At 40.9% G+C, this 25,000-nt stretch overlaps 8 protein-coding genes and 1 long non-coding RNA gene across 12 annotated transcripts in view; 3 read left to right on the top strand and 6 right to left on the bottom strand.

The window, feature by feature from the left end:
• The window catches only part of LOC134189506 (probable asparagine--tRNA ligase, mitochondrial), a 5,344-nt gene extending 2,558 nt beyond the window's left edge, over positions 1 to 2,786 (bottom strand). The window contains exons 1-7 of one of the 2 annotated variants that reach the window (XM_062657797.1): positions 2,747 to 2,786; positions 2,483 to 2,657; positions 1,537 to 1,666; positions 1,334 to 1,474; positions 759 to 839; positions 550 to 671; positions 352 to 484 (exon numbers count right to left, since the gene is read on the bottom strand). In XM_062657797.1, the coding sequence (XP_062513781.1) occupies positions 352 to 484; positions 550 to 671; positions 759 to 839; positions 1,334 to 1,474; positions 1,537 to 1,666; positions 2,483 to 2,535 (660 nt within the window). In that variant the 5' untranslated portion in view covers positions 2,536 to 2,657; positions 2,747 to 2,786. Of the gene's footprint in view, positions 1 to 351; positions 485 to 549; positions 672 to 758; positions 840 to 1,333; positions 1,475 to 1,536; positions 1,667 to 1,721; positions 2,176 to 2,482; positions 2,658 to 2,746 lie in introns of those variants that run through there. The other variant, XM_062657798.1, reaches the window with a different exon arrangement.
• A 97-nt stretch (positions 2,787 to 2,883) lies between these two features.
• On the top strand, positions 2,884 to 4,308 carry LOC134189670 (ras-related protein Rab-33B-like). Its single transcript, XM_062658022.1, has 2 exons — positions 2,884 to 3,275; positions 3,691 to 4,308. Exons 1-2 carry the CDS (start codon positions 3,060 to 3,062, stop codon positions 4,153 to 4,155), a joined length of 681 nt encoding a protein of 226 aa, XP_062514006.1. The 5' UTR covers positions 2,884 to 3,059; the 3' UTR covers positions 4,156 to 4,308.
• Positions 4,309 to 4,616: 308 nt separating this feature from the next.
• LOC134189901 (uncharacterized) lies at positions 4,617 to 5,427 on the top strand. The gene is made up of 2 exons (XM_062658296.1): positions 4,617 to 4,792; positions 4,863 to 5,427. The coding sequence occupies exons 1-2, from the start codon at positions 4,619 to 4,621 to the stop codon at positions 5,328 to 5,330; spliced, it is 642 nt and encodes a 213-aa protein (XP_062514280.1). The 5' UTR covers positions 4,617 to 4,618; the 3' UTR covers positions 5,331 to 5,427.
• Positions 5,428 to 5,505: 78 nt separating this feature from the next.
• Positions 5,506 to 8,214, bottom strand: LOC134189819 (uncharacterized). Of its 3 annotated transcripts, XR_009971546.1 has the most exons (3): positions 7,952 to 8,214; positions 6,122 to 7,515; positions 5,506 to 6,068 (listed from the first exon to the last, which is right to left on the bottom strand). XR_009971546.1 is itself a non-coding variant. In XM_062658213.1 (2 exons), exons 1-2 carry the CDS (start codon positions 8,125 to 8,127, stop codon positions 6,174 to 6,176), a joined length of 1,518 nt encoding a protein of 505 aa, XP_062514197.1. In that variant the 5' UTR covers positions 8,128 to 8,214; the 3' UTR covers positions 5,506 to 6,173. The 3 variants fall into 3 exon arrangements, 2 of the variants coding, with proteins under 2 accessions (XP_062514197.1, XP_062514198.1); XM_062658213.1 differs by having other exon boundaries at positions 5,506 to 7,515; XM_062658214.1 differs by having other exon boundaries at positions 5,506 to 7,515; positions 8,063 to 8,214.
• Positions 8,215 to 8,263: 49 nt separating this feature from the next.
• LOC134190020 (LRP2-binding protein-like) lies at positions 8,264 to 9,253 on the top strand. The gene has a single exon (XM_062658432.1). It carries the CDS (start codon positions 8,300 to 8,302, stop codon positions 9,251 to 9,253), a length of 954 nt encoding a protein of 317 aa, XP_062514416.1. The 5' UTR covers positions 8,264 to 8,299.
• A 424-nt stretch (positions 9,254 to 9,677) lies between these two features.
• On the bottom strand, positions 9,678 to 10,542 carry LOC134190022 (transcription factor 21-like). Its single transcript, XM_062658433.1, has one exon. The coding sequence runs from the start codon at positions 10,339 to 10,341 to the stop codon at positions 9,772 to 9,774; it is 570 nt and encodes a 189-aa protein (XP_062514417.1). The 5' UTR covers positions 10,342 to 10,542; the 3' UTR covers positions 9,678 to 9,771.
• A 2,153-nt stretch (positions 10,543 to 12,695) lies between these two features.
• On the bottom strand, positions 12,696 to 13,690 carry LOC134190006 (D-alanyl-D-alanine dipeptidase-like). Its single transcript, XM_062658411.1, has one exon. The coding sequence runs from the start codon at positions 13,677 to 13,679 to the stop codon at positions 12,873 to 12,875; it is 807 nt and encodes a 268-aa protein (XP_062514395.1). The 5' UTR covers positions 13,680 to 13,690; the 3' UTR covers positions 12,696 to 12,872.
• A 122-nt stretch (positions 13,691 to 13,812) lies between these two features.
• On the bottom strand, positions 13,813 to 23,420 carry LOC134190384 (breast cancer type 2 susceptibility protein homolog). Its single transcript, XM_062658837.1, has 20 exons — positions 20,806 to 23,420; positions 20,637 to 20,734; positions 20,479 to 20,572; positions 19,625 to 20,102; positions 19,260 to 19,394; positions 18,901 to 19,088; positions 18,460 to 18,844; positions 18,228 to 18,392; positions 17,769 to 17,948; positions 17,554 to 17,701; positions 17,074 to 17,189; positions 16,881 to 16,997; positions 16,727 to 16,817; positions 16,516 to 16,612; positions 15,889 to 15,916; positions 15,752 to 15,832; positions 15,562 to 15,695; positions 15,428 to 15,509; positions 14,888 to 15,079; positions 13,813 to 14,207 (listed from the first exon to the last, which is right to left on the bottom strand). The coding sequence occupies exons 1-20, from the start codon at positions 23,418 to 23,420 to the stop codon at positions 13,893 to 13,895; spliced, it is 5,739 nt and encodes a 1,912-aa protein (XP_062514821.1). The 3' UTR covers positions 13,813 to 13,892.
• A 1,572-nt stretch (positions 23,421 to 24,992) lies between these two features.
• Positions 24,993 to 25,000, bottom strand: part of LOC134189475 (uncharacterized) — a 1,516-nt gene continuing 1,508 nt past the window's right edge. The window contains exon 3 of the long non-coding RNA XR_009971498.1: positions 24,993 to 25,000. This exon is cut by the window's right edge and continues 58 nt beyond it. This is a non-coding gene — a long non-coding RNA (uncharacterized LOC134189475).

The raw sequence follows: 25,000 nt of genomic DNA, 5'->3' as shown, positions 1-25,000 counted from the left end.
GAATATTACCTCACCATCAGACACACAAACTCATATTTCCGTTACTTACATTTTAGCATGACAACATGCTGTAATCTTCTATGCAACTTGCAGCAATACTACTACTTTTAATACTAATTATTTTAATTAACGCAACTTTCCTTTCTCCAGCATAATAAGCAGCTGGGCTGCCCATTCCTCACTCCCCTCAAGGTACAAAAACAGCATTAGAACTACGTAGTCATTAGAACTTCAGGCCAAGTGCCTCTTTGCCGAAGTCATTGAGTTAAGACTGACACACTCTCCACAAGCAGTGTTACACAGATGCTGGAGAAATACTTAGCTAGCTAAATAAAGGGACTTCAAGCTTACTTGAGTAAGATCTTCCATGATTTCATAGTTGCATGACTCAGCTTCAAACATCCAAAACTCAGCCAAATGGCGCCGAGTCTGAGACTTTTCAGCTCGAAAAGTAGGACCAAATGTATAAACACTTGTCATACCACTATATAAATACAATATAAATATCCATCAAGTGCTACACTATAGGATATTTCAGGCCCAACTTACCATGCAAGCATTTCAGCATGAAGCTGGCCAGAAACAGTTAGATACGTTGGCAAACCAAAGAATGATACACGAGAATTGGTATGCTCATCTACAGATGATGTTCCCTGGAAATATGATTCAGGCTACAAAAAAAGAAATAGACAGAATGTAGTCTGGGTACATACAAAATTATTAAACGATGCTCAAGCTGCATAGCTGATGGCGTGTACCTCAACTTGAAACAAGTCTCCTAACTCTTCACAATTGTTTGTTGTCAATATAGGGCTGTGAACCCACAAATAACCCTCATTCTAAACAAATACTCAATCAACATTCATAGCTCCACATATCATTGCACGTATACATGTACATGTATCTGTACCACCCTGTGTTTCAAATACAGGTCTTTTCACACTAGGTCAAACAAATACCTCTGATCGCTAAGTAATAAAGAAATTACTATGTGATGTGGATGCAAATTCTCGGCTTCAGGATGCCACTGTAAGCTATGTGATCCTTTCTTACATCTCTTGTAGTAGCGAGCAACATTGGCATGTAACAATAGATGACATAACCTTAAATGTTTTGAGTATTACAGATTACTTCAGTACTCATTCAACCAATTCCTCTGTAGACATTACAGATGTGTTCACATCTACCCTTTTGCCGTGTACTACATTGTCCTACAACACGTTTTAGCAACTCAAGAATTTATACTAATACACAGCCTAGCCTTGGCATGTTCTTGTTCATTGCTCAGCAAGACACAAATTCATACTAATTCAATATCACTGATCGTGACAACCTGATAGAATGAATGCAGAGCCATAGCTGCAGCATTTCGGATTCGAAGGAGCGATGCAAATGATTTTGTTCTTGCTCTGAGATGAGGGTATTGCCGAATGTAATCTAAAGGATGATTCTTCTTCACTTTAAAAGGATAATCCTGCAAGTAAATAAGAATCATGGCACATTGCAATACTGATCATTACCGTATCTGCTATTTACCACAGGATCACATGTTCCCAGTATGGCTATGCTGTTTGCCTGGAGTTCAAGTGATTGCCCAGGATGATTACTTGACACTAATTTTCCAAATGCCTTCACTGAGCAGCCAAGATTAATTTTCTCATTTCCTCTAAAAATGCTCAACTCAACTAAAAGTTTTGACCATATCACTGTCTGTGCCTAACCAATGCAACAGTGTACCTGTGAATCTCAGTCCATACATAGTCCAGTACTTGTGTGTTTGTGTCCCTCTCAAATCCTGGTGTCTACCCTACAGTACTGATCCTAAGGTTTTCTTATCGAATTGTGTTCTTTCAAGGCTTTTCAGAAAGGAGCACAAAATTGAAAAATACATTGTTTTAACAAACAATATTTTAAAAAGAAAGTGTTTGAACACTAAGTAAACAAATGATAATAATAAAATGAAAACAAAGTTGCCTTGACCATCTGTCTGTCTGTTTGTCTAACCTACGATGGAGGAAAACTTGGCCAAATTGTCTAAGTGCAACTTTACAACTTCATAGATAGACACATTCAACATTTTGTTCACTGACTGTTTTGTTTGAATCTTGCATATAAAAGTTGGCGATCATCATTGGTAGAGTAAGCTTTCAAATATAACAATCTGTCTGTCTGTCTGTCTGTAGATTTGCTTGTTGTATCTTTAAAGTTTAAAATCAATAAAACAATCTGTCTGTCTGTCTGTCTGTCTGTCTGTCAAATACATAAACATTTCACTATAATACATTTGATGCTAAGCGATAAATCTCAACGCAAACAGTCTCTATGACCTAACTATAAGCTAAAACAAAAGGCATGCATAACTATTCAACTAAACTTGTTTGTCTGTCTGTCTGCCTGCCTGTTTGTCTGTCTGTCTGTCTGTCTGTCTGTTTGTCTGTCTGTCCGTCAAATACATACATATATTGTCTGTTTCTTTGTCTACCCGCCTGCGTCTTTTTCTGTTTGTCTGCATGCCTGTCCAGATCTGTTGATCATTTCTTCCCATACTCTTCAATCAGTTCAGTAGATGCAACTACTTGCAAATTATGGAGTGATGACCCGTCATTGATTTCTATAAAAGAGACATCCTTTTGACGACGCAATGCCTTCACCCATCCCTACACCGATCAGAAACGAGGTCATAACTTTTACACAAAACTCAAATTGTAGCTTCAGCGAATACGCAAAAAAAAACAAGAAATTTTACCTTCACAGAAACGAGACTTTCTGTCTGTCTCCTAGCCTCACAAACCCGAACAACGTGGACTCCTCGTCTAAATAGTCGAAACATAACGTGCGTTAGCCTAAACAACACACTCGACGAGACATAGCGTGCGTTAGACAATAAAAAGATTCACTTATTCCTCTAGTTTGTGAAACTGTAATTTCAAACACTGTTGTGTCCGCCTAACAGAGGAGCTGCTCACCCTAAATCAGTTGGTTTCGTTTCCGAGGAGCCTCTTTGAGGACACGGCACTCTATTGTCTAGATCTTGTGGACGTCATTGCAACTCTGTTTCCATGTCGAAACGCGTACAAGTGAGACAGGTGAGGAGCTCATCGCTCAATGGCAAAATGAGCATCATCTACAAAGTCATCATCGTCGGAAACTCTGGAGTTGGGAAGACTTGTTTGGCGTGTACGTTTGGCGACGGCGTCTTCCCGGAGGCGACGGGCACTACGATAGGAGTAGATTTCAAGGAGAAAGCGGTGAAAGTGGACAGTGAAATTGTCAAGGTGAGTAGGTAGTAGTCATGTGACTAGAGGGGAGCGTTACTATACCGTCATATTGTCATACTGTAGAAAGCAGTGTAGTCTAACAAGAAGTCGGTTGAGGCAGTTTCGACTTTGGGCAACTTATTGGTTGTTGATTGCGCACAAACGTTCTAGACATTTAGTTAATTAATTAACCTAAAGGGTAATTGATATGTGTGGTTGTAACGCTTCCTGTTCTCTCCAAGTTTTTCACCCGAATTTACCTATAATTTGGATTTTTTATGTCATTTGTGTAATTTGATTGATGGTGCAATCAGGGTGTTGAGTGCACTGCAACTGGCGTCTAGGTGTCTGTTTATTCTTTTGTCTGTTTATTTTTTTGTCTGTCTGCTTGAGTCATAATTACTGAGTAGTGTTGTCCTTTTGTTTGTCTTAGCTTCAGCTGTGGGACACTGCTGGTCAGGAACGATTTCGTCAGAGTATGACTGCTCGTTACTATCGAGATGTGCACGCCATTCTTCTTGTCTATGACATTACAGACCGAAGCTCGTTCAACAAACTGAGCATTTGGCTCAAAGAAATCTATTCCCACATTCCATCAAGTGGAACCCTCATGTTCCTAGTAGGCAACAAGATAGACCTCGCCCACAAACGAGCTGTTGATAAACGCAGTGGCCACAACTTTGCGGAAGCGCACAACATGAATTACTTCTGGGAATTGTCAGTAAAAGACAATAAGGATCAAGTCGATCATATTTTCTACACTGTGGCAGCTATGCTCAAGAGTGACACACCAAAGGAGCTAAAGAGCCATTGGCTAATGAGTTCGGACGACAACATTGTCATCAGCGATACAGAAAAATCAGATGTAGGGAAGTCGGCATGCTGCAATACAACATAAAGTTTCTAATTGTAATATCGTATTGTAATGTGTATGATAAGACAAGTTTTATTCTTTTTTGCCTCAATACTATTGTTGAAATGTTGTTAAGTTATTTACTGACGATACTTGAAAGTTTATCTTTTAGAAATATACCTTATACCTGCTGCTGTATTAGTGAGTACAGAGTACTCCAGCGAATCAGCATACATGTACTGTACCATATACATTCATTGCACAGTGAAGAAGGTGGAGCATTAATTAATTAAGTTAGTTAAAAATTGGATGGCAACATTTTTAGTTTCTATTACACCATATACCCTGCAGTTCACTGTCTGATAGGACGCGACGAGTCAGCAGAACAGCACATGACTAGAGAGTGACGCGCTTTGCCACGTCGATTACGCAGACGTTAGCATTAGGACATGTATAAAATCCACGACATTCGCGATTCTGTGCATGTAGCCACGATATTTGTCGACCGATGAATTGCGAATACGATTATCTGTTCAAACTCGTCTTGATAGGCGACTCCGGCGTCGGGAAGACATCTCTAGTCAAGCGGTTCTCAAAAGATAATTTCATGGCTTGCGAAGGGCCGACCATCGGAGTCGACTTCGCAATCAAGACAATTGAAACGTCAGGCAAGACCTTAAAGGTAAATTAGTGCAACGCTTAGTATTATGTCGGGGATTCCCCTTGTAATAAAGTCCCCAAATATGTGGCAGCTGCAAGTATGGGACACTGCGGGTCAAGAGCGATTCCGTACAATCACGCAGAGCTACTACAGAAGTGCGCATGCTGTTGTGATTGTCTATGATGTAACTAACCGTACATCATACGAACATGTACCCTCCTGGCTTGAAGAGGTGGAATATCACAGTGGAAGGGATGTCTCCAAGGCGTTGGTGGGTAACAAGGCCGACTGTAGAACAAACAGGATTGTATCAGCCGAAGAGGGTCAAAGTATGGCAAGCAAGCATTCCATGACGTTCCTCGAAACGTCAGCCAAAACAGCTAGCAATGTCGAAGAACTCTTTCTAGAAGTCGGAAAGTGTCTATGTGCTAAGATCGAGCAGGGAAATGTGACGAACTCCTTCCTAGCAGGAAAAAGGAAAGACGGATTTGTTGCAGTACTAGACACACAGAGAATTGGTATAAAAGGAACTGTTGCGACTGGATGTTGTAGAGTCTAGACGTAGACTCTGTAGTCTAGAGAAGCAGTTTTACTGCATACATTCAATGATTGTACATTTTATATCCAAATATTATAATAAATTGCTGTGTTGTGGAAAGCTGAAACGTTAATTAATCAAATAGTGAACATTTATAAAGTACAGACTGGTCATCAATCCAATATAATCACTAGGAAATCATCTTACACTCTTAATTGATAAATTAAGTCCCAGACTGTTGTATGTAATCTATTATTGTATTGTTGATCACTATCAACAGCAAGTATGAGCAAGCCCTCAGACAAATCAACAGACATTCAGGTAAACAAACAGACCAGCACACCAATTAAAACAAACAAGAAGTTATAAAGTTTCAGTTTATTGTATTTTTGTAGTTCATAATTTGTAATTCAATTAACAAGGCATAGTTATTAAAGCTTTAGTTTCAACAATTGCTTTCCTTTTGTATTAAGCGTTGATGTTGCAAATGTTATGATTTGCATACCACAGACACTGTGACAGACACACAGGTTACCTTACACAGAAACAAAACAAAAACAAGAAGCAAATCACACAAACCGTAATATCTGATAGCAATGTACCTAAACAAAATTCATCCACCATGTAGGTCCAATACGTTGTCACAAAGTATCCAACACAAACAAGTCAATACAACCATCCTATCTGATAGAGATGTTGGCTTAGAGTTAATTGATGACCACAACTTAAAACGTATGTATCACAACTGATCAAAGCTCCCTACAGAAAACTCCAACTGCTCAATTAATCAAAGACAAGTTGATTCAACCTACCAGGGTTATACAGTATGTACTCTGGCAATAACCAGCATATCAAGTCATGTTGTTATTGACTAAAAAGCTCTGGAGTGTAACCAAGATTTACTGTGACTCCACAATTGACACTAGATTCCACTTCAGTTCTGGACTTTTCATTATCTGACTCACTGAACAGCAAGGGAGAACCACAGTCATACCTATTGAACCCAGTCTTTGTTTCTAGAGGTGTCACTTGCACACATCGTTTCTTAGCTACATGCAATGGAGTCGAAACAAATCGAGGCGACGGGATACTCTCACCATCCACAGGAAAGGTTTCACATTGGTATGAGGTCTTCAAATCACTACAGCTTGCTAAATGTTGATTCACTGACCACAATCCAAACCCTGAGGTTCCTGAGTTTTGCATTGAGCACCCTGATGAGAGACCATTAGAGGCAGCTGTACACCCAGTTAATATCCTGTCCTGCCTATTTAGAGCTATTTTGCTGATAGGACTCTCCACCTGCTGATCTTGGCGCCATTCCTCGGGCAGCTTGGTTTCAGAACTTTCCTGAAAAGTGGAGAAGAATCGCTGACAAAAAACAGGGTCGTCAAATTCGACTAGCCAACAGTGATGTGAGTCCACAACATCGGACAGATGACATCCACGAGCATCTAGTTCATGAAAGCCAAGTTCCTTACTTGAACTTGGCATGGTCAAAGATTTGTCCACACACAAGGTGTGGACATCATGCTGCTTTGACTTAATAATTGTCATAATTTCACTTTCTGTAGAGATATCCAATGTCCCAGACATAATTTGGCCTACTGCAAAGGTATCCAATGTACCAGACAGCAAATGTGCCAAAGTATCATCCAAACCCACAGAGTCATGCCCACTTGGACTTAATTTCCAGTTCATCCTGGCTCTCTCTGCATCGTCACACCTGGCACATTGAATGTCAGTCTTCAGAAATGCTTTAGTCTCTGATGTGTCTTTGCCAATAAAACACGGTTCTAGTTCCAGCTGTGTTTTAGGTTGAGAAGGATCCCAAGTGGAAAGCATGTGTGATTCCTCGTTATCAACAGTGAGTCTACTAGATTTAGGAAAGAATGTCACAGGCAAAGGTTGACTGTATGATGTTCTGCTAGCAGCATTACACATGTCTGTTGATTGGCATAACACTGTAGAACATGACTTATGTTGATTTGTTGCATCTGTCAGCAATCGTATGATACACTTCTCTATTGCTGATGTTGACATAGGTTTTATAGAGTGTGATATGTAGCTTCGATTGGATGCTCTTGACAATCTGGTACTATTACTTTGCAGTGCTTGCACTGAGAAATGAAACCAGCTACCAATAAAATATTCTTCCAAGACAGTGTAAACACAATCAGGAGACAGATGAGATTGAGAAATAATTCTATTGAAATAAACAAATATCAACAAGTTGTGAAGTGCTACAACATAAAAATAATTATTGAAGAAATTGCTTTGTTGATGAGGTAACCAGATAAATAGATTGATAAATATAAAGCAAACAGATCAATTTATTAATCAATCAGACAGACAGACAGACAGACAGACAGACAGACAGACGGACGGACGGACAGACGGACAGACAGACAGACAGACAGACGGACGGACGGACGGACGGACGGACGGCCAGACAGTTCGTTGCAGCAATATACAAATTGACAAACATACACACAAACACATAAGACAGACAAACAATTGGACAGACGAATAGACAAACGGGCGGACAAACAGGCAAACGGAATGACGGCAAGACGAACAAAACAGACGAACAGTAAGTAAACAGACAGACGGATATAATTCCAATCAAGCAGTAAAGCTACCTCATTATCTCATCCGCAGACCCTCCAAACACAACTTCAAGTCTCTCTCCAAAAATCACGATATCAACCATTTCATCGTTTTCACACACGAGGCGAAGAGCGACTGCAAACCTAAAGTGTTCTCTCCCGGCAGCCACAACAGCTCGACAACGCGAACACCTCAAATTACCGTTCATTTCTTCACATTCCAGTAAACGACATTTGTAACTACACAAGTGACAAACAGGGTAGCAAAACCGACGTCCTACCGAGACAACCTTCCCTAGGAGCATCACCATTTAAAACTTTGCACATGCGCACTACGCCATCGCCGTGGCAACCGGCGAGTATTTTCTTGCTCCCAAAAGGATGGCGAATAGCGAGAGTATTGATGGAGACGACGACGATAATAAGATAGAAAAGCTAAAAGACAGGTGTGAGATGGGTGACGGCAATGCCATGTTCGAGCTCGGACATTTATACTTTCTGGACGAGAAATACAGTGAAGCTCTGCCATACTTTCAACAGGCGGCCGACAAGGGTTCCTATCAGGCTCGATATCAGCTGGGAGTGATGCACTACGACGGTCTCGGCGTCGAGTGCGATCCTGCGAAGGGATGCGACTACATGCGGCAAGTGATCGACAACGAGAATCGAAAAATCGAGCATCTCATTCCATCGGCGCAGTTCAATCTCGGCCGAGCGTACCTCGAAGGATACGGAGTTGCGCAGTCGGACGACGACGCACTCGAGTGGCTCGAACGAGCAGCGAGGGAGGGGCTACCGTCGGGCAATGTGGCCGCGCAGAGTATGCTGGGCATGCTCTATTCGAGACAAGACTTTCTTGATGTTAAAAAAGCATTTCGATGGCATCAACATGCCGCTCGTAATGGGAGCCTAGAGTCACTGGGTGCATTGGGTGTTATGTATGAACATGGAGTAGGGACTCGTGTGGATACCAAGATGGCCTTGAGGTGTCTAAAGGATGCATCGGATAGAGGAAGTGTGTATGCGACTGCGTCACTGGTGGCTCACTACTTTAACAGACGTCTCTACACTAAAGCCGTTCAATTCGCTCTGACTGTAGTCACTCTCGATGACAAAAACATCCACATGATTGCACAGAGAACGACCTGTGATGCAATTTTTGTGTCGAGAGGCATAGCACTCGCCTGTTTCTATCTGGGAAGATGCTTTCATACTGGACAAGGAGTTGACAAATCAATCCCCGAAGCGAAAAAGTGGTATGATAAAGCCTCCAAATTGGATAAAGAAATCGCTGCCCAGCTGCACCATCAAGTAACAGTCGGTGGGCAGAAATGAAAGTTTAGCCAGACCACTAGAGCAGTTTTGACTGATTTATAAAGCCAAGTCTTTAACCTTTTTCTAAACAAGATGATACATAACCTAAGACTCGTGTAGTCGACCTTGTTCACTACAACAGTAAGCATGTAACAGCCCAATGGCCATCAAGAATTCATGCCCGTTGATGGAGATGGACAAATAGGGATTCATAGCCTTTTCTCTTTGTATTTCTAGAAGGCACCAACAAAGAATCGACCCTTGGGCGTTTGGTTATTGAGACTCTTGTGGCTAGACGCCATTCTTCTTGTGTTTTGGCACGCACGCAAACTAACACTGCAAACTAAGTAGTGGCTGAATTAGTTTGCATTACAGTATATATCCTACACAGCAAAGAGCTAAAGTACAGTACGTACATCGAGTACGACTACACCCGACCTGCATGTATAAACAGTTCCATAAACAAGCGAATTAGAAGACTTCCCGTCGTTATTCTGCTTTACCTAAAACCTTTGCATCTCTACGCGTGCATCTACTAGCTATTTCATATGTGTATGTACATAGTCGACTGCCTGTAGTTGTCTCATACACGCTGCCTGCTGCTGCAGAGTCTGAAAATCAGTCTGTAACGTGAACGGCTGCTGCTCGTGATTCTGACGCGGATCTTGAGCGACTGCGTTCGTGTAGCTCCCATTGTGCGACGGATACGCATACTGGCTAGTAACAGGCGTCGGAATACTGAATCCATACTGCCAGTCGACGGCATGCCTTGCTACATCGGATCCGTCCATTGCAATGCCTAGTTCCCAACTGAGATGCGATATATAGCTGATCGCATACCGCAGTGTTCGGATTTTCGACAGTTTCGTATCGGGCGGAATAAACGGCAGTGACTCTTTGAGACACTTGAATGCCTCATTGATCGAGTGCATCCGATCTCGCTCGCGGTCGTTGGCGGATGACGGAAAGTTGCTGCTGCCGCCGGCCGTCGCACTGCCGTAGCTGCCTCGTCTCTGTGCTCTCTTCGCCTTTCGTTTGCCCGCTCCTTTCGCGTCGTTCATCGACTCGACGCTGCCAGACAGCTGAGAGTCGCTCTCACTGCCGCTCATCTCGCACGATCGAGTGTTCGCTTACAAATGTGGGTATTCACGAGATTTGAGGCAATAAACGGTTTGTTGGGGTTTCGCTAAATGTGTCACGGAAATAAGCCACTTAGCAAACTGTCGATCAATTAATGATAGGGAATGATATTCATACTGATCAGTCGTGTGTACATCGTGTCTACTCTCATCTCACGATAGTCGAGCAAGTGTGTGTCAACTGGCATACGATCTTGTACCAAACAGAAGCCCGTGAAGGACAACTTGAAGGCGTATCGATCACAGAGAAGCCACTAATTAGGTCACAAAGCTGCCGTCCACTAAACGTAAATATTGTCACTTCAGAACTTGCCATCCACTTTTTGGTGCTCGGTTTAGCGTTTCCTACCCACCGAAGGGTGAGATCGCATAGTCCGCCATCAAGCTGACACAACACCATCTTGTTGTAGACAACCGCGACGTTGCATTGCAGACCACAGCCAATTCACCCTCATTTGAACTCTCGAAAGCTCCGCCTTTCACTTTGTCTTGCCACGCCTTTTACGTTTAGCCAGGAGAAAGGCTTCTAACTGTTTCATTGAACTGGTCGTTGCCAACACCTCGGCACCCATTCTTTAGCCTTTACAACTTGATCGGATTTCTTCCGCAATTTACACCTTTCGAGTGATAAACGTGCAGCTGCTATTTTTTCCTCCGCGTGTGAATAATTTGTGCTCGACTGTTTTCCAGACGATTTCTATGCTATGCGTGCGAGCAGGCAACGATCACTGGGAGACTCGTGCTATACCTTCTTTTCGAAAGCAATCGTAGACGGACACGTGTCCGGAATAAGGTAAACATTCGTGTTGTAGATACGGCACGCGCCTGACCTCTCTAGCCACATGGTGCTCGAACACTTACAGATTCGACGTGCCCCCTACAATCTCTTATCTTGCCACAGGAGTCGTGTGGTAATCAAAATAGGCAAAACACTCATTTTGCCAGATGGCGTGCTCTAAATACTGGAAGCAATGGTGCCGATGATTGATTGGAATTCTGGAGCTAAGTATCTAGGGCAGTCATTGCCAGTCACCAGGACACATCTGCACAAGGCATCGTGCACGTGACTAGTCTATTTACGCAATGAACTATCGTGCACGTTGATGGGCAGAAGTAGGTGCATCATGACCTCGACTATCTGTCGACCGCACGTACTACTGCACAGTGGAACTTTTGATCTAGTAAAATAAACATCGCTTTGCTCTAGATCTAAATTAGAAGCAAGAAAAGTAACTACCGGTGTCATGCAGAAAGACAAGAACTAGCGAGGGGCATTCATACAGGCATGGCTGTACATGTAGGAAGCAAAGCAAACCGGTTTGCTGAGAAGCGAGCTCTTTTTGTACTTCAGATCGTCACAATTTTTTGGAACTAGGGAAGACACCGTCGAATAACAAACGTTACTTCACCACACATCCTCAATGATTCATTTAAGTTGTTAGCATTAGTACGTAAGAGCATCTGGAGTAAATCCGTACAAGCTTTCTAGGTTACACAAGCCAAGCCGGAAAGTAATAATTGAATAGCTTTCGGACGTTCTCTAATTAATTACTAGTGAAGAAGTCACTAGAATTCTAAACATCTGATGCAAAACGATTCATAGAGTCAATGGGCTTTCAGTGTTGTGCTTGTGTTTTTAGACTTTATTGTGTTGTTCATAGTAGAATGGATAACTGCCACATGCTATTGTGCTGGCATACTCATTCTTTGGATTGGCTCTGTGATTCACTGACAAATGTCTCTGAATAAGGAAATTGCAGTGGTTTAAATTGCAAGTAGAACTAATGGCCTCAGACAGTGTATCACCAAAATAAGCAGATTTTTGTGTCTGACAAATGATTGAGTGAAAAGCCATCGACAACCTGGTGAGAGAGCTAGAAAGGCTATAGGTGAGATACCATGTGGAGCTGCCATTTTATAAAGGTTGTCTAGACATCTCATTACTCTTGCACTCACAATGACCATTTTGCTCATGTTTATTAAAAACGTCAGAAAAGTAGGCATCCTTGCACTCTAAATTGTCTTTAATTATTAATACGATTTTTAGATAGGTACGGTGTAGTCAGACGAAATAAGAGGGCAATATGAGGATAAATTGAAGACTTTGGATTGGTCAGGAAATGCATTCGGAGTGATGGTGCTTGTCAACATCTAGACAGTAAATTAATTCAACATGGTGATACAAGAGCTGATGACAGAGGTCACGACCCCACTCACCCAGTTCTTTAGAATCTTCCTAGAATGTAGTGACAACATACATACATACATACATAAATACATACGGGTACTTTAGTCACACGCATACACCTATACCTATACGGAAGTAAATAGACATCATGATTTTTGTTTCAACAGTAATCAAAATGACACACAAAAGACATAACCACACAAGTCATAAAATGAGTAATTTATGAGTAGACATCGTTGAAACATAATTGATATAATGTAATCTCATGCACTCTATACCCACAACACAATAACAGACTTGCAAAAAACACAAGTTAAAAGATGTCTTTTGAATTCAAACGACCAGTTGCATTACAAGAAACAAGGAAGTTGAAGTAAGTATTTGGGTATGGCTGATCATGCAAAGTGAAATGCCACCATTCTCCTGGGTAGTTAACAAATCCATTCTTTTCCAACACACTCTGATACAGTTTTCTATTCTTCATCTGTTGTGCAGTGATATCAGTGCTATTTGTATGAGCACGAGGGTCAAAACAGTCAAATCCTGTTCCCATGTCCAAACTATTGTCTTCAAATCGCTTGGGAAGAGGATCGAAACAAGGCGTCAATGGCTGTCCGAAATGGTATTGCTCTTGTTTGGGTGGAGGGTAAGGTACGATCGTGCCATCAAATGTTGAGCCACAACTGTGATTAGATCTTTTAGCAATGTAGCCAAGTGAAAAGAGGTGAGATTTATTCAATGTTGGATAAAATTCTTCTTTCATGACAGTGTCGTTTAGGTCTTGTGCCCAGCCCATGAAATAATCTACGGCCATTTGAGGGCGATAACAATCATACATCTTAAGTGTAAAGGGAGGTTTCATTGACATGAACTCCTTTTGTGCAGCTAGTAAAGCTTTGGCAGCCTGTGCGGTGAGTATACAAACTGGTTGCAAGTAGCCTTCAATAGGACGGCCTGCGAAGTTGTGAAAGTGAGCGTAGCGCATGCCCATGATAATATTAGCATCCAGTAAATGAAGCGCGACAAATCCATGAGGAATGTCCACACAAGCGGGTGGCTCCAATGCCGATGTAGAAAATAACCCAAAAAGTGAAATCGCTAGACACACCAACAACGTCATGATGTCATTTAGAAAACACGTGGCATCCGGGCTTTGTATTGCCTTTCCTCATCCATGTACATGTACTATGGCATGGCCACCTTTAGTGCACGCGGTAACAGTAGACATAGGCCTTAATAATTAATTTGTTAATTTCTGGCCTGTATTTATCTGCCTTCTATATCAAACAACACTACAAAGGACAACTCCAAGAACATTAAATAAATTACTCATTCACTGAGATAACTTTTGAGGTGCTTTAAACTCTTGACAAACAGCACTGGATGGAGAAGCAGGCAGCGAAGCCAGGGGTGGCGGAGATGCCATTCGGTCCAGTAAACTGTAGCCTCTCTGCTTTAAATTCTGACTATTCACAGAATCAACTTTCTGTAATGATTCCTGAAGATCAGCTGTCATCGCCCACTGTTCAATTTCTGGGTCTGCATCCATTTCATCGTGACGAATAGAATGATTTATGCTGGTCTGATTGTACAATGATGATCGGGATAGTCTTCCATCAATGGAACAAACAAGTTCATCCAAATTAGCCTGTATAATCAACATAAATAAGCATTGTGTTTGTTTCAACATATGTAATTATCATAATAAATTGATTAGACAGAATTGGTATGGACAGATCCACATCAAGGTAGACACAAGTAAAACCACATTTCCTGTCTTCATTTGTGCCTGCCTACTGTTGCCTGTTCTTCTTAATTAATTAAAAGACTTAATCTGTATCAACAATAGTCTTAGAAAGTTGAACAATTTGTCTGTCTGTCTGTCTGTCTGTCTGTCTGTCTGTCTGTAAAGTTATCCTTAGAAAACTTTCAAAACTGTCACCTAATCATGGTGATTTAGATAGATTATTTGATTTTGACATTCAAAGTCAAGTCTATTAGTTAATGACTTTGTTGTTTGCAAGGACTGATGTGTATTTTCAAAAATCCTAGCATATGTACAAGTAGAATCTGTATGAGAATAAATTATCTGTCTGTCTGTTTGTCTGTCTGTCTGTCTGTCTGTCTGTCTCCAAAACAAATAACATAAACAAATTGACAAACACAAATGAAAGTAAGCCATTTCCTTATCAAGCAGATATTTGAAACAAACATACTGCACACTCGCTATAAATCATAATACAAACACACACCAAGTTACTTTAAAAACACACAAGTAAAATGCATCTTCCAATTTCCAACTACATCTAACAACCGTTGTAATCTTACCGGCAATCGAGAACGTAGTCCTTCAATAGCAATCTGTAAGTATTTCTCCTTTGGACATGATGAGACAAAAGTCAGTTCATTTGCTATAGCACTTGGCATTCCTCCTCCAACTGCAACATTGCTTTCGCACCATCTCAGGTTAGCCATCGCCACAACAGCTTTACGGTGGACAATGCAATCTACAGCTAGATGCTTCAAAACAAACCAAAACTAATGAATACCAATTCGTTACATATGCTCGATACTAGATAATATGTACATAGCCCTACTTGATATCCATATCTACTGAGACTAATTATTCCATTAATATTATTAAGAAAGAAAAAGTTATATAAACGTGAACATTTTTATAAATGCTTTATATAAATGTAAACGTGTATTAACGGCTAGTGACTCAGTGTCCATATAAACACCAACTACAACAACAAAAGGTATTGGACTCTCAGATTTCTCATTTATACTCATTCTGGCTATGCAGTTTGTTCCTTAATACTACTTCTGATACGTGGCTTAATTAATACAAAGTTTGCTAATACTTACAAAGATGCCACCACAAAATTTGACAGCCAAGAGATGTTGTTCCTCGTCTGCAAGACACACAATGTCCACCACACAAGGTGGCCTAGACACAGACATGACCAAAAACTGCAAATTCCATAAATTCACCAATTTACTTGGTCGATCTCCATTGGTTCCATGGGTCTCTCACGGATGATTCAATAGAAACTACTACACCCACTGTATCAAACTCTTGGAATGATGGATGAAAGTAAGAATGGTGTAAAACAAGATCAGACAATAGAACCACCTGTGAACAAATTCGTTTTATGGTATTTGTTGCATTTCCTCGTGAGTTGTACGTGCCTTTCGTGGATAAAATATTCTGCTATTTACTCCACTGATGTCTTCTATTTCCTGATAGCGTGTAGCACAACTAGTGGAGAGCTGTATGTATAGAAAGCGTCACTCAAATTTCAAATTAGGTTTTCAATGAGAAGCACCTGTGTCTTTTCATTGCCAGCAGAAAACCTGGACAGAAACCACAGAAACAACAACAATTATCTTGATAGGTTCCCTCTGCCTCCTGTTAGTCTTCTAATGCATGTCTGTCTGTCTGTCTGTCTGTCTGTCTGTCTGTCTGTCTGTCTGTCAATGGTATTATAATTTCATAAATCAAAACTATTACAGGCTAAATCAAACTAAGCAAAGCACGATACATTACATTTGACCCTAGCAGGGTCTTACAATGACAACTAAAAAACAAAAAACTGAACACTGTCTGTCTGTCTTCTGGATAACGTGGATGGACATCACAACGTGCATGGCCACCATAGAAGACGCCTAGCGCTGACGCGAGGTAAAGATGAGTACAATCCATGATGACAATGTTGATACAGAGGAGTAGGCAATATGGGTAGAGGAAGACATCACAACGTGCATGGCCACCATAAAAGACGCCTAGCGCTGACGCGAGGTAAAGTTGCGTCTGTATGTCTGTCTGTCTGTCTGTCTATCTGCCTGTCTGTCTGTCAGTCAGTCTGTCTGTCTGTCAATCTGTCTGTCTGTCTGTTGCAGTTTATTTGTCTGTCCAATCAGTGTGCATCAGTTGCTGAGATAGTCTGTCTTACCGAGGAGATGATGCCTTCAGATTGAATATTCTAAAACACTTCCTTTCTGCAAGCATTTCAATCAATTCTTCAGATGGCCGCCAAACACTTAACAAAACTATAATAACAAAACTCAAAATTAGACTAACAGACAATCGGAAGGAAACAAGAAATCATGCATCAATTTCAAAACAGCAAGCAAATGAAGACAAGCATATCTACTACTGTTAACCTGTATGGTCCTTAGCAGCATCTTCACTCTTACAAAGACAACAAGAAACTCGCAACCTCAAAACAGCAACTACACTTCGATCTTTCCAATTCTATATACACACAGACATACTCTGTAATAAAAAAATTCCCAACCATTTCAGCACAGAACCAACATTGCCATCTTCAGCTAACGCTTCGTTAACGGCCTTCTGTAGTTGGCCGTGTTTACTCTCTGCAATCCGTTGTCTATATTTTTCCAAAGTTTTCAACTGACATGTACTCAAAGCAGCCTGCAAACGACAAAGCACAACATAAATTACTTCAAAACAAGCTGATTAAATAACAATCTGGTTTATGTGGAAATACCTTTACAGTCACAGGATCAGATGCTTGCTGTAGAGCATCATCAATGTCTTCTCCGGTCTCCAAACTAGCAATAGCTTCACTTGACAAAGCACCTCGTTTCCTTGCACTTCCACAATCTACAAAAGGTCACACTAAACTGTACGTCAAATGATAAATAAATACATGTTTAAATCTCAGCTGAATAAACAAATGTCTGAGTTGACAAGCATACACAGTGACACATGCACGCACACATGCTCACACACACACACACACACACACACACACACACACACACACACACACACACACACACACACACACACACACACACACACACACACACACACACACACACACACACACACACACACACACACACACTGTTTTCATCAAAGCAATTGTTATCAGCTGTACATGCAACATCATACTTCATATTGACCCATGTTGTAAACAGGTAAAGACAATAAATCAAAAATACTGGACTGCACATTTAGATACCTTGTTTCCATTTATTCTCCATGTCCTTTTCCAAACGTTCACATGCAGCTTCCCAACATCTCTGCTTGAGCTCATCATGTCTTTTCGCAACTTTTTCCTCAGCTCGAGTTGTGCGAAAAACACAACTTCCATTTGTTCTTTCCATCCACTACATCAATACACGTACTTTCATAACACAACCATTCAATCTTCTGTGCACTTTTATAAAACATTACCTGAAGAGGATATTTCCGTTGAATAATAACATCGACGCAGCCAACCGATCCCCCACGAGAGTAGATAGATGACAGAGGCACAGGAAACGCCTTGCTGCAAGACTGATAACCAAGCTTTGCATACCACACAGCTCGTCTAGTTGAATTGGCATGAACCCGAAGAAAGACAGAAGCTGGAGCCTACAACAACACTCAACATATACAACACCAACCAGAAATGTGGTCGACTGTGTTTGAGTGGTACAGTACTACTGTACCCAAAGCAGTTCTGCTCTATGCATTCCCACCATGACATTATAATGTCAGAATTCTAAGCTGTAAAATAGAGTGATCTCTCACAAACTATTTCTACCTCTCAATGAAAAAATTATTCTTTCAACAACAACAATAGACTATTACAGATACTTATTTGAAAACACAGTATACAGTGAGAAACATTGTATTTCTATATTGAGTTACCTCTAGAGGAAGACATCCATCAGTCAGACCACATAGATCAGCACCATACATGCACAGTTTACTGCCAACAGCTATCTTTCCACGCTTCACTAGATATAAAAGTGGCTCATCGAACTCTGCCGGTATACTGTACCAGCCGTCAGTCAGTTCAATAACAACTGAAGACTAACATATCAACACCAAAAAGCACATCAAACAGACAGACTACAGATAGACAAACAAGCAGTAGAACCTTATCCGTTTCAACCAAGTCTACGCTGCCATTCTTGTCACACACTTTCCTTGATTTGACGTCCAATCTGGTCTTGACGGCCGTCAATGCATCATCTATCATTTGCCTCTCTATTTTAGCTACACAAAGTACCATGAGACGAGACGAAACATCATCTCGTTCAAAAATCTTTTTCAAGCAAGATCTTTCGCTCCTGTCAACTTCTCTGTCGTAGCGATACTTTAGCTGTGAAGCAACACACTCCGGCGTCAAACAACGTCCTGCTAGTAAAGATGGAAAGGCAACTTCCATAGCCGCCAGTTTCCAAACTATCCATCGATAATGGTTATGAATCCACTTGTCATTGATAAGCCTTGTATCTACACCTGGAGTACTAGACATCAGTCTAGAGATATAACAATGCTAAAAATCTGCAAATGATTATTAGGCTATTGAATTTACTTGATAAATTGATTCACACCGGCCATTCCACTGTTGTCCAACCGAAATTGTCCGCCATCTCGTAATCGAACTGTGTGGTCACCTGTTAGTGCCATTCTACTGAAATGAGCTTGTCCATTAAATTTGAAGTCACAAGCAGTCAAGCTTGTTACAGTCAGAACTTCCTGGTGAACACCAAGCTGTAGAAGCTGAAAGCAGCACTAAATTTAGCACATGGCAAAACCATCATTATTGATGGTAAATAGGTTTCTATTAACATTAGACTAACTGATAAGCAATCAATTTGTTAGTCATCAGGTATAAACAAAAAGCAAAAGAACAGATACACTACTAAATGTTTAATTATAATGATGTCTCACTTGGTCTCTGCTGTATGTCTTTAACGATTGGCCTCTTGCCAAACTCCTAAGTGACAACAGACGATCAGCATTGTCTAACCGTCTCTGGAGCCAGTATCCAACACAAGGCTTTACAACTGCATTAGGAGGAGATTGCTGCCACAAAAGAAACAACTGTTACACAAGAAAGACATAATTGCATGTTTACATTGTATATTTAGACCCAAGCCTGTGGTAGCTACATCCAATATCCATCAGATTACACAGAAAGTCTCTTAACATCCTGATATAATTAGATTTTCCATTCAGTATCCTTGTTTGTCTATGCAGCTACGTCAATTTACCTATTTTAGCTTTTAGCTTGTTCAGCACAGATTGCTGCTTACCTCTGTTGTCAAAGTGGGAGTGTCTGCTTTCACCACATCTGCCTTTGACTCCTGTTCTGTCTGTAATGCGACCTTCCTGTCAGTATGTGTTTCACTCTCCACACCAACATTCAACTTCACGCTGACTGGCACAGAGCACGAGCTTCGGTGAGGCGTTTTGGTTTGGCATGATGTCAAATCAGTAGGTGTGACAATACGAGAAACGATCGGCTCATCCTTGTTCTTGTATGGTGTCTTAAAAGTAGATTTCAGCATGGCTTGTCTACTATGCTCATTAGTGAAGTTCGTTTGCTGATTGTAGTTGTTGACATGTGCATGACTTCTGAAGAAGGGTGTATGATACCTACTTCTCATCGTTTGTTCTCTTGATGATGCAACTGAAGAATAAGTGAATGGAGAGTAAGATAGAGCAGTGTCTTGAGATGTTATTGGTGGTTTGGTGTTCCATGTGAAAGAAGGATTCTGCTTATTAGAATACCTATACAACAAGCAATGATGGTTGTTGCACGTTAAAAAAGTAAGCTTAAACTGTTGCAATGAATACAGAAGGAATACAGAAGGATAATATCCATAAGCTCTAGAACTGCAAATTTCTAATATTTAAAGTTCCATTGGCTACAGAGACATACAGTACCTCATCACCTCATGTCCACACCAAGTTGCTGTTACAGGTAAATTGCCAAGTCATTGATACTCATTTTCACTATTCATATTTGCCAAATGTTGTGCAAATGTGCTTGAGTGATGTTTATTATATACTTATTTAAATACATAAATATAATAATTAGTTATGATGCGATGTAATGTGTTTGAGTGACCTACGTACCTTACAGTACATGTAGCCAATAAATTACCTGAAGTTGTTATTGAGACCATCTCTCTGTGACACTGAATGTACTGGTCTTCTTCCTACCGCACCCAACTGTGTCCTACAGTCATTAGCTACTGCTGCAAGAATGCATACAACAAAATAGGAACACGCACTGTACACTATCCTTTACTCCAAAGTAACCTTGCTGAGAAGTTAGTAGTGGTTTCAAAGTATTATGACAAAAAAGAGTCTTACTGCAACAATCGCTTGTGATTGAATTGCCTAGTAATGTAGAGGATCTGTATGAACAACAACCAGACAACAGTTAATTAAAACAGGTACCAAAACACTAGGAAATTAGAACTGCGACCTGTCTGTCTGCTGTCTTGTTGCTTTGTGTTGAGATATAAGTGGAATAACTGGATGAGAAATGGACTGGTCATAAAGCATTTTGTGAGGTTCCATTCTTTGATCATTGTTCAATAAACGCTTTGCTGCTTGAACAGCATTTTCAGAAACTGACACAACCGTACCAGCTGCAGTTTGAAATCCAATCTGCGGAACCACAGCATCGTTTGTGTTAGATGAAACCTTCATGCATGTCCTGCTTTGCCGTATACTATCCAACTGACCGTGATGTTCTACTGTTGACATATCAACAGATTGTGGAGGAGCACCAATACAAGTAGCTGTGTTCTCATCATCACTGAATATCTTCTTAGCATGTTGCAGTGCCTCCTCAGAGATGGCTACATTTCGACCGGATGCAGTTTGAAAACCCGCAAATGTACATTGTTTTGAACTAGAACATTGTTTTGAACTTGAACGACATTTTACACTATCAACAGCTTGCTCTGACACACTGACATTCTGGCCTGAAGCAGTTTGAAAGCCTGTAAACATCCTGCCTGGTACAGTAGTGTCGACACCGCACGATCTACCACAGTTCCTCGTGTTATCAAACAAAGTTTCACTAAGCATCGCCTTAGCTTTGCATAATGCTTCATCAGATACGTCCACTTGTTTCCCTGCAGCTGTTGTAAAACAAGGAAGTGAAGGTGCACTCCAGTTGCCAGACTGACTAGATACTACAGAGCTATGGGAATGATGTAAGTAATTGTGAGACAAATTTGTAGCACCTGAGCTGCAGTCTTTATCAACCTGTTGTCTGGCTACTTGAAGTGTTGACTTTGTCCCATCAACACCTTCGCCCGACTCTGTCTCAAACACAGAATGAAGATGCTTTGTCATCTCAGAGTCTTCCTCTACATGATGTCTGTTGTTGTCACCATCTGATGTTAAAAGCTGCTCTGATACTAATGCTTTGTTAAACACACTGTCATCAAGGACTGTGTTTATACCTTGATTTTTGTCAACTAATTGCTCTGATGACTCTGATTCTGTTTTGCTTCTACAGTTATTGTCTGGTTGTTTCTGCACCACCTCATTTGATATAAAGGTTACTTGACTAATTGAAGGATCAAGTGCAGTATCTTGAAACAGAGAGTCTGTCAGTGAATCCTCATGCATGTTGTTCTCTACGGGTTCACACATACGAAGACTGCAATTAGAATGGTCAATGCCACCATCTCTCTTGTCACCAAACACAGACTCACTTATTTCTAGAAATGCATGAGAAGCGTGAATTGCCTCTCTGTGTTCTGATCTGTCTTGTATTGCATGATCACTGTCTTGATCGCTGTCTTGACTGTTGCTACGTAATAATGCTTTCACACTCTCTTGTATCTCCCATGATGTTTTCTGTGTGAACAAGCTCAAGTCCAAGCCATTAGATAAGATTGTTGAATCACAACGACTAGTCTCAACCTCTTGTGACTTCGCTTCATCAGCTATGCAAGCTTCAGCCAGTTCTTTAGCTTCAGCATCTGACAGGTTAGGCGATACGTCTTGTTCTTTTGTCACATCAAACTCACTAGCATCCCCAGCAACATCTTCTACAAGTTTCTTTGCCTTTTCCAACAATCTGGTAGACACAAGCAATGATTTACCGCCAGCTGTTTGAAATGATGATTTTTGAAAACCTTCAGAAACAGCTTTATGTCCTACATTCTTCGTGACTTTGCCTTTGCCCTCAGACGTGTCTACACCGTCTGATAGAATTTGCTTCATAGCAGACTTTCTTGTACCACAACCAACTTGATCAACTTGCTTCGTCGAATTACCTATGTACACTTCGTGATCAGATTCTTCACTAAAAATACCACTATCACTGAGTTTTATTGACTTAAAAATGGATTTAGCTTTAGCCATTGAGCTGGAAGAAACTGTGATTGGCTTCCCTGAAACAGTCTTAAACCCCTCAAATTTACCACAGAAGCCTCCCGGTGAGTCAATTTCTGATGTAACAACAGCTTTTTCAATCTCATTTGTGGATTTCTTGTTATAATTGAGTTTTGCGTTCAGTTCTAATGACTGGAAGGTGTTATCCACACTCTCTATTAACTGCTTAGCTTTAGCCATCGATGATGCCGAGACCGGAATCTTCTTTCCAGATCCAGTCTGAAAACCTTTGAACTGGCAAGACTTGCTGCTGCTGTTAGGCTGCTTATCATCTAACACATGTGCCGAGTTTACCAATACATCGAACTCGTTTATGTTTACACTATCCACTAACTTGTCTGAGACATCGACGGGCTTTAATGTGTGCCCTAGCTGTCTCCGACAACCAGACTGTTCTAGTCCTTGTCCTACACCATTCGCCACAGACATGGGTACTGCTGCTTGTCTTGCCTCCGTACATCGATCAATAAAATTAGTGTCTGCCCTGATCGTTACCTGCTTGCCCTTTGTTGATGTAACTTCATTGATTTCATTGCTACCGCCAGACGAAAGCTTGAATTTAACAGATGGCATTACACCAGCATCAAACATTCCATGAGAACCGCTTCGTGCAGCAACTGGGGCAATGTTATTAGCATTAAACTCTGTGCTTTCATCTGTAGGTTTTCTTTGTCGCTTGTGCATTACCCTCCTTGCAGACCTCGGTGTCTTAAAACTACCAGAAGATCGTTTCCTGGCTAGAGAGTAGCTAAAACAACTAGGTGTCTGTCCAGTCAAAGTAAGTGTATCTGTACAAGCTGTTTCACTGGTATGAGAAACAGTGGTAGTACTGTCAACAGTCTCAATCGTAGTCTCAGCATCCTCATTTGTATATGTTGCTAATTCAGGACTTTCAACTTCAGTACTGACAGTGTTTGAAGCCGTGGACTTTTTCTTTGCTAATCGAGTAGGGTACCGATGACTTGGCCTAACAGCTTTGTTAGTGCTTCTTCTCAGTTGACTGTTAGTGGGATAAGCAAACGCCCTACTTAAAGAAAGTCTTCTTGGTTTCGTACAATTTCGCAGCTGGATCACAGGTGTCATGTTTGCTGTACGATTTTGCAGCTTGCTTGAGACATGACTGTCACCTAAATCAAAGGATTACATAGTTTACTAATACTTTGCTAAATATAACTAAAAGTGTTGCATCTGTCTGTATGTCTATGTGCCTCTCTGTCCATTAATCCGTCTGTCTATCTGTCGTGGCTGTTAAGACACACATTAGCTAGTGCGTTTCCATGTCAGTATCTGTGTGTACATGTGCATGTATTCCTATTTATCTCCTAACCTACCATTCACCACCTGATCCACAGCTTCTTTTTTGTCAGTATTGGTATGTGGACTATCAAATAGCTCAGGTGAAGCTCTGTCACGTACGCAGGACAAAGGAGTACTTTCAGCAATAGGTGCAGATTCAAACAACTCGAGCTTCAATCGTTTGGCAGGAGTTCCTTCTTCAGAAGCTGCAGTATCAGCATCACCACCAACTGTTGGTGAATAACTGCTGTTGACAGATTTTGCACACGGACTTGTTGAACATGCTGACACTTGTTCAGAAGGCAAAGGCTGTTCTGCTGCTTGAGATTGACAATTGGCTGTTGGCTTGGAAAATAAATTCCGAACCACACCCTACAACATGTATATGAAAGCCATGACATCCAAACAATATATTAATCAAAATAATATAAAGCAGTTCCATCCCAAACACAACACACACACACACACACACACACACACACACACACACACAAATTCCGAACCCTAAACAAATCACTAACCTTTTCCTTAAACATTTTCTTGGATTTGTCTATTAAGGAATCACCAAAAAGAAACTCATCAATGTCCATAACGTCAGTGTCTGTAGTTTCATGAGGAGCAGCCAGAATAGAACAGTTCTCAGCCTGCTCACACTGACTCTCCACAGTACTCTCTACAACAAAACAAGATGCTTAGATGCAGAATCAAACCAAAAACATAACCGACCCTCAGAGCATCAAAACAACAATGGCTACATCAGAAAGAGATGGAGAATCCTAAGACCAAGTTACTCAAAGAGGCACACTAACTAACAAATTAATTAATTAATTAATTAATCAACTAATTAAGCACTAATTGTTAACATAAATAACTGAATGCAAGTGTGTGAATACAGTTTTAGCACTCACCTAAACTTTCCATGTCATTTTCCTTCATTGCCGAAGGTGTTCTCCATGTAACGGGAGGAG

This window comes from Corticium candelabrum, chromosome 14 (genome assembly GCF_963422355.1).
Source record: "Corticium candelabrum chromosome 14, ooCorCand1.1, whole genome shotgun sequence".
In the NCBI taxonomy this organism is placed as follows: domain Eukaryota; kingdom Metazoa; phylum Porifera; class Homoscleromorpha; order Homosclerophorida; family Plakinidae; genus Corticium; species Corticium candelabrum.
This window is presented reverse-complemented; position numbering and strand designations above follow the sequence as displayed.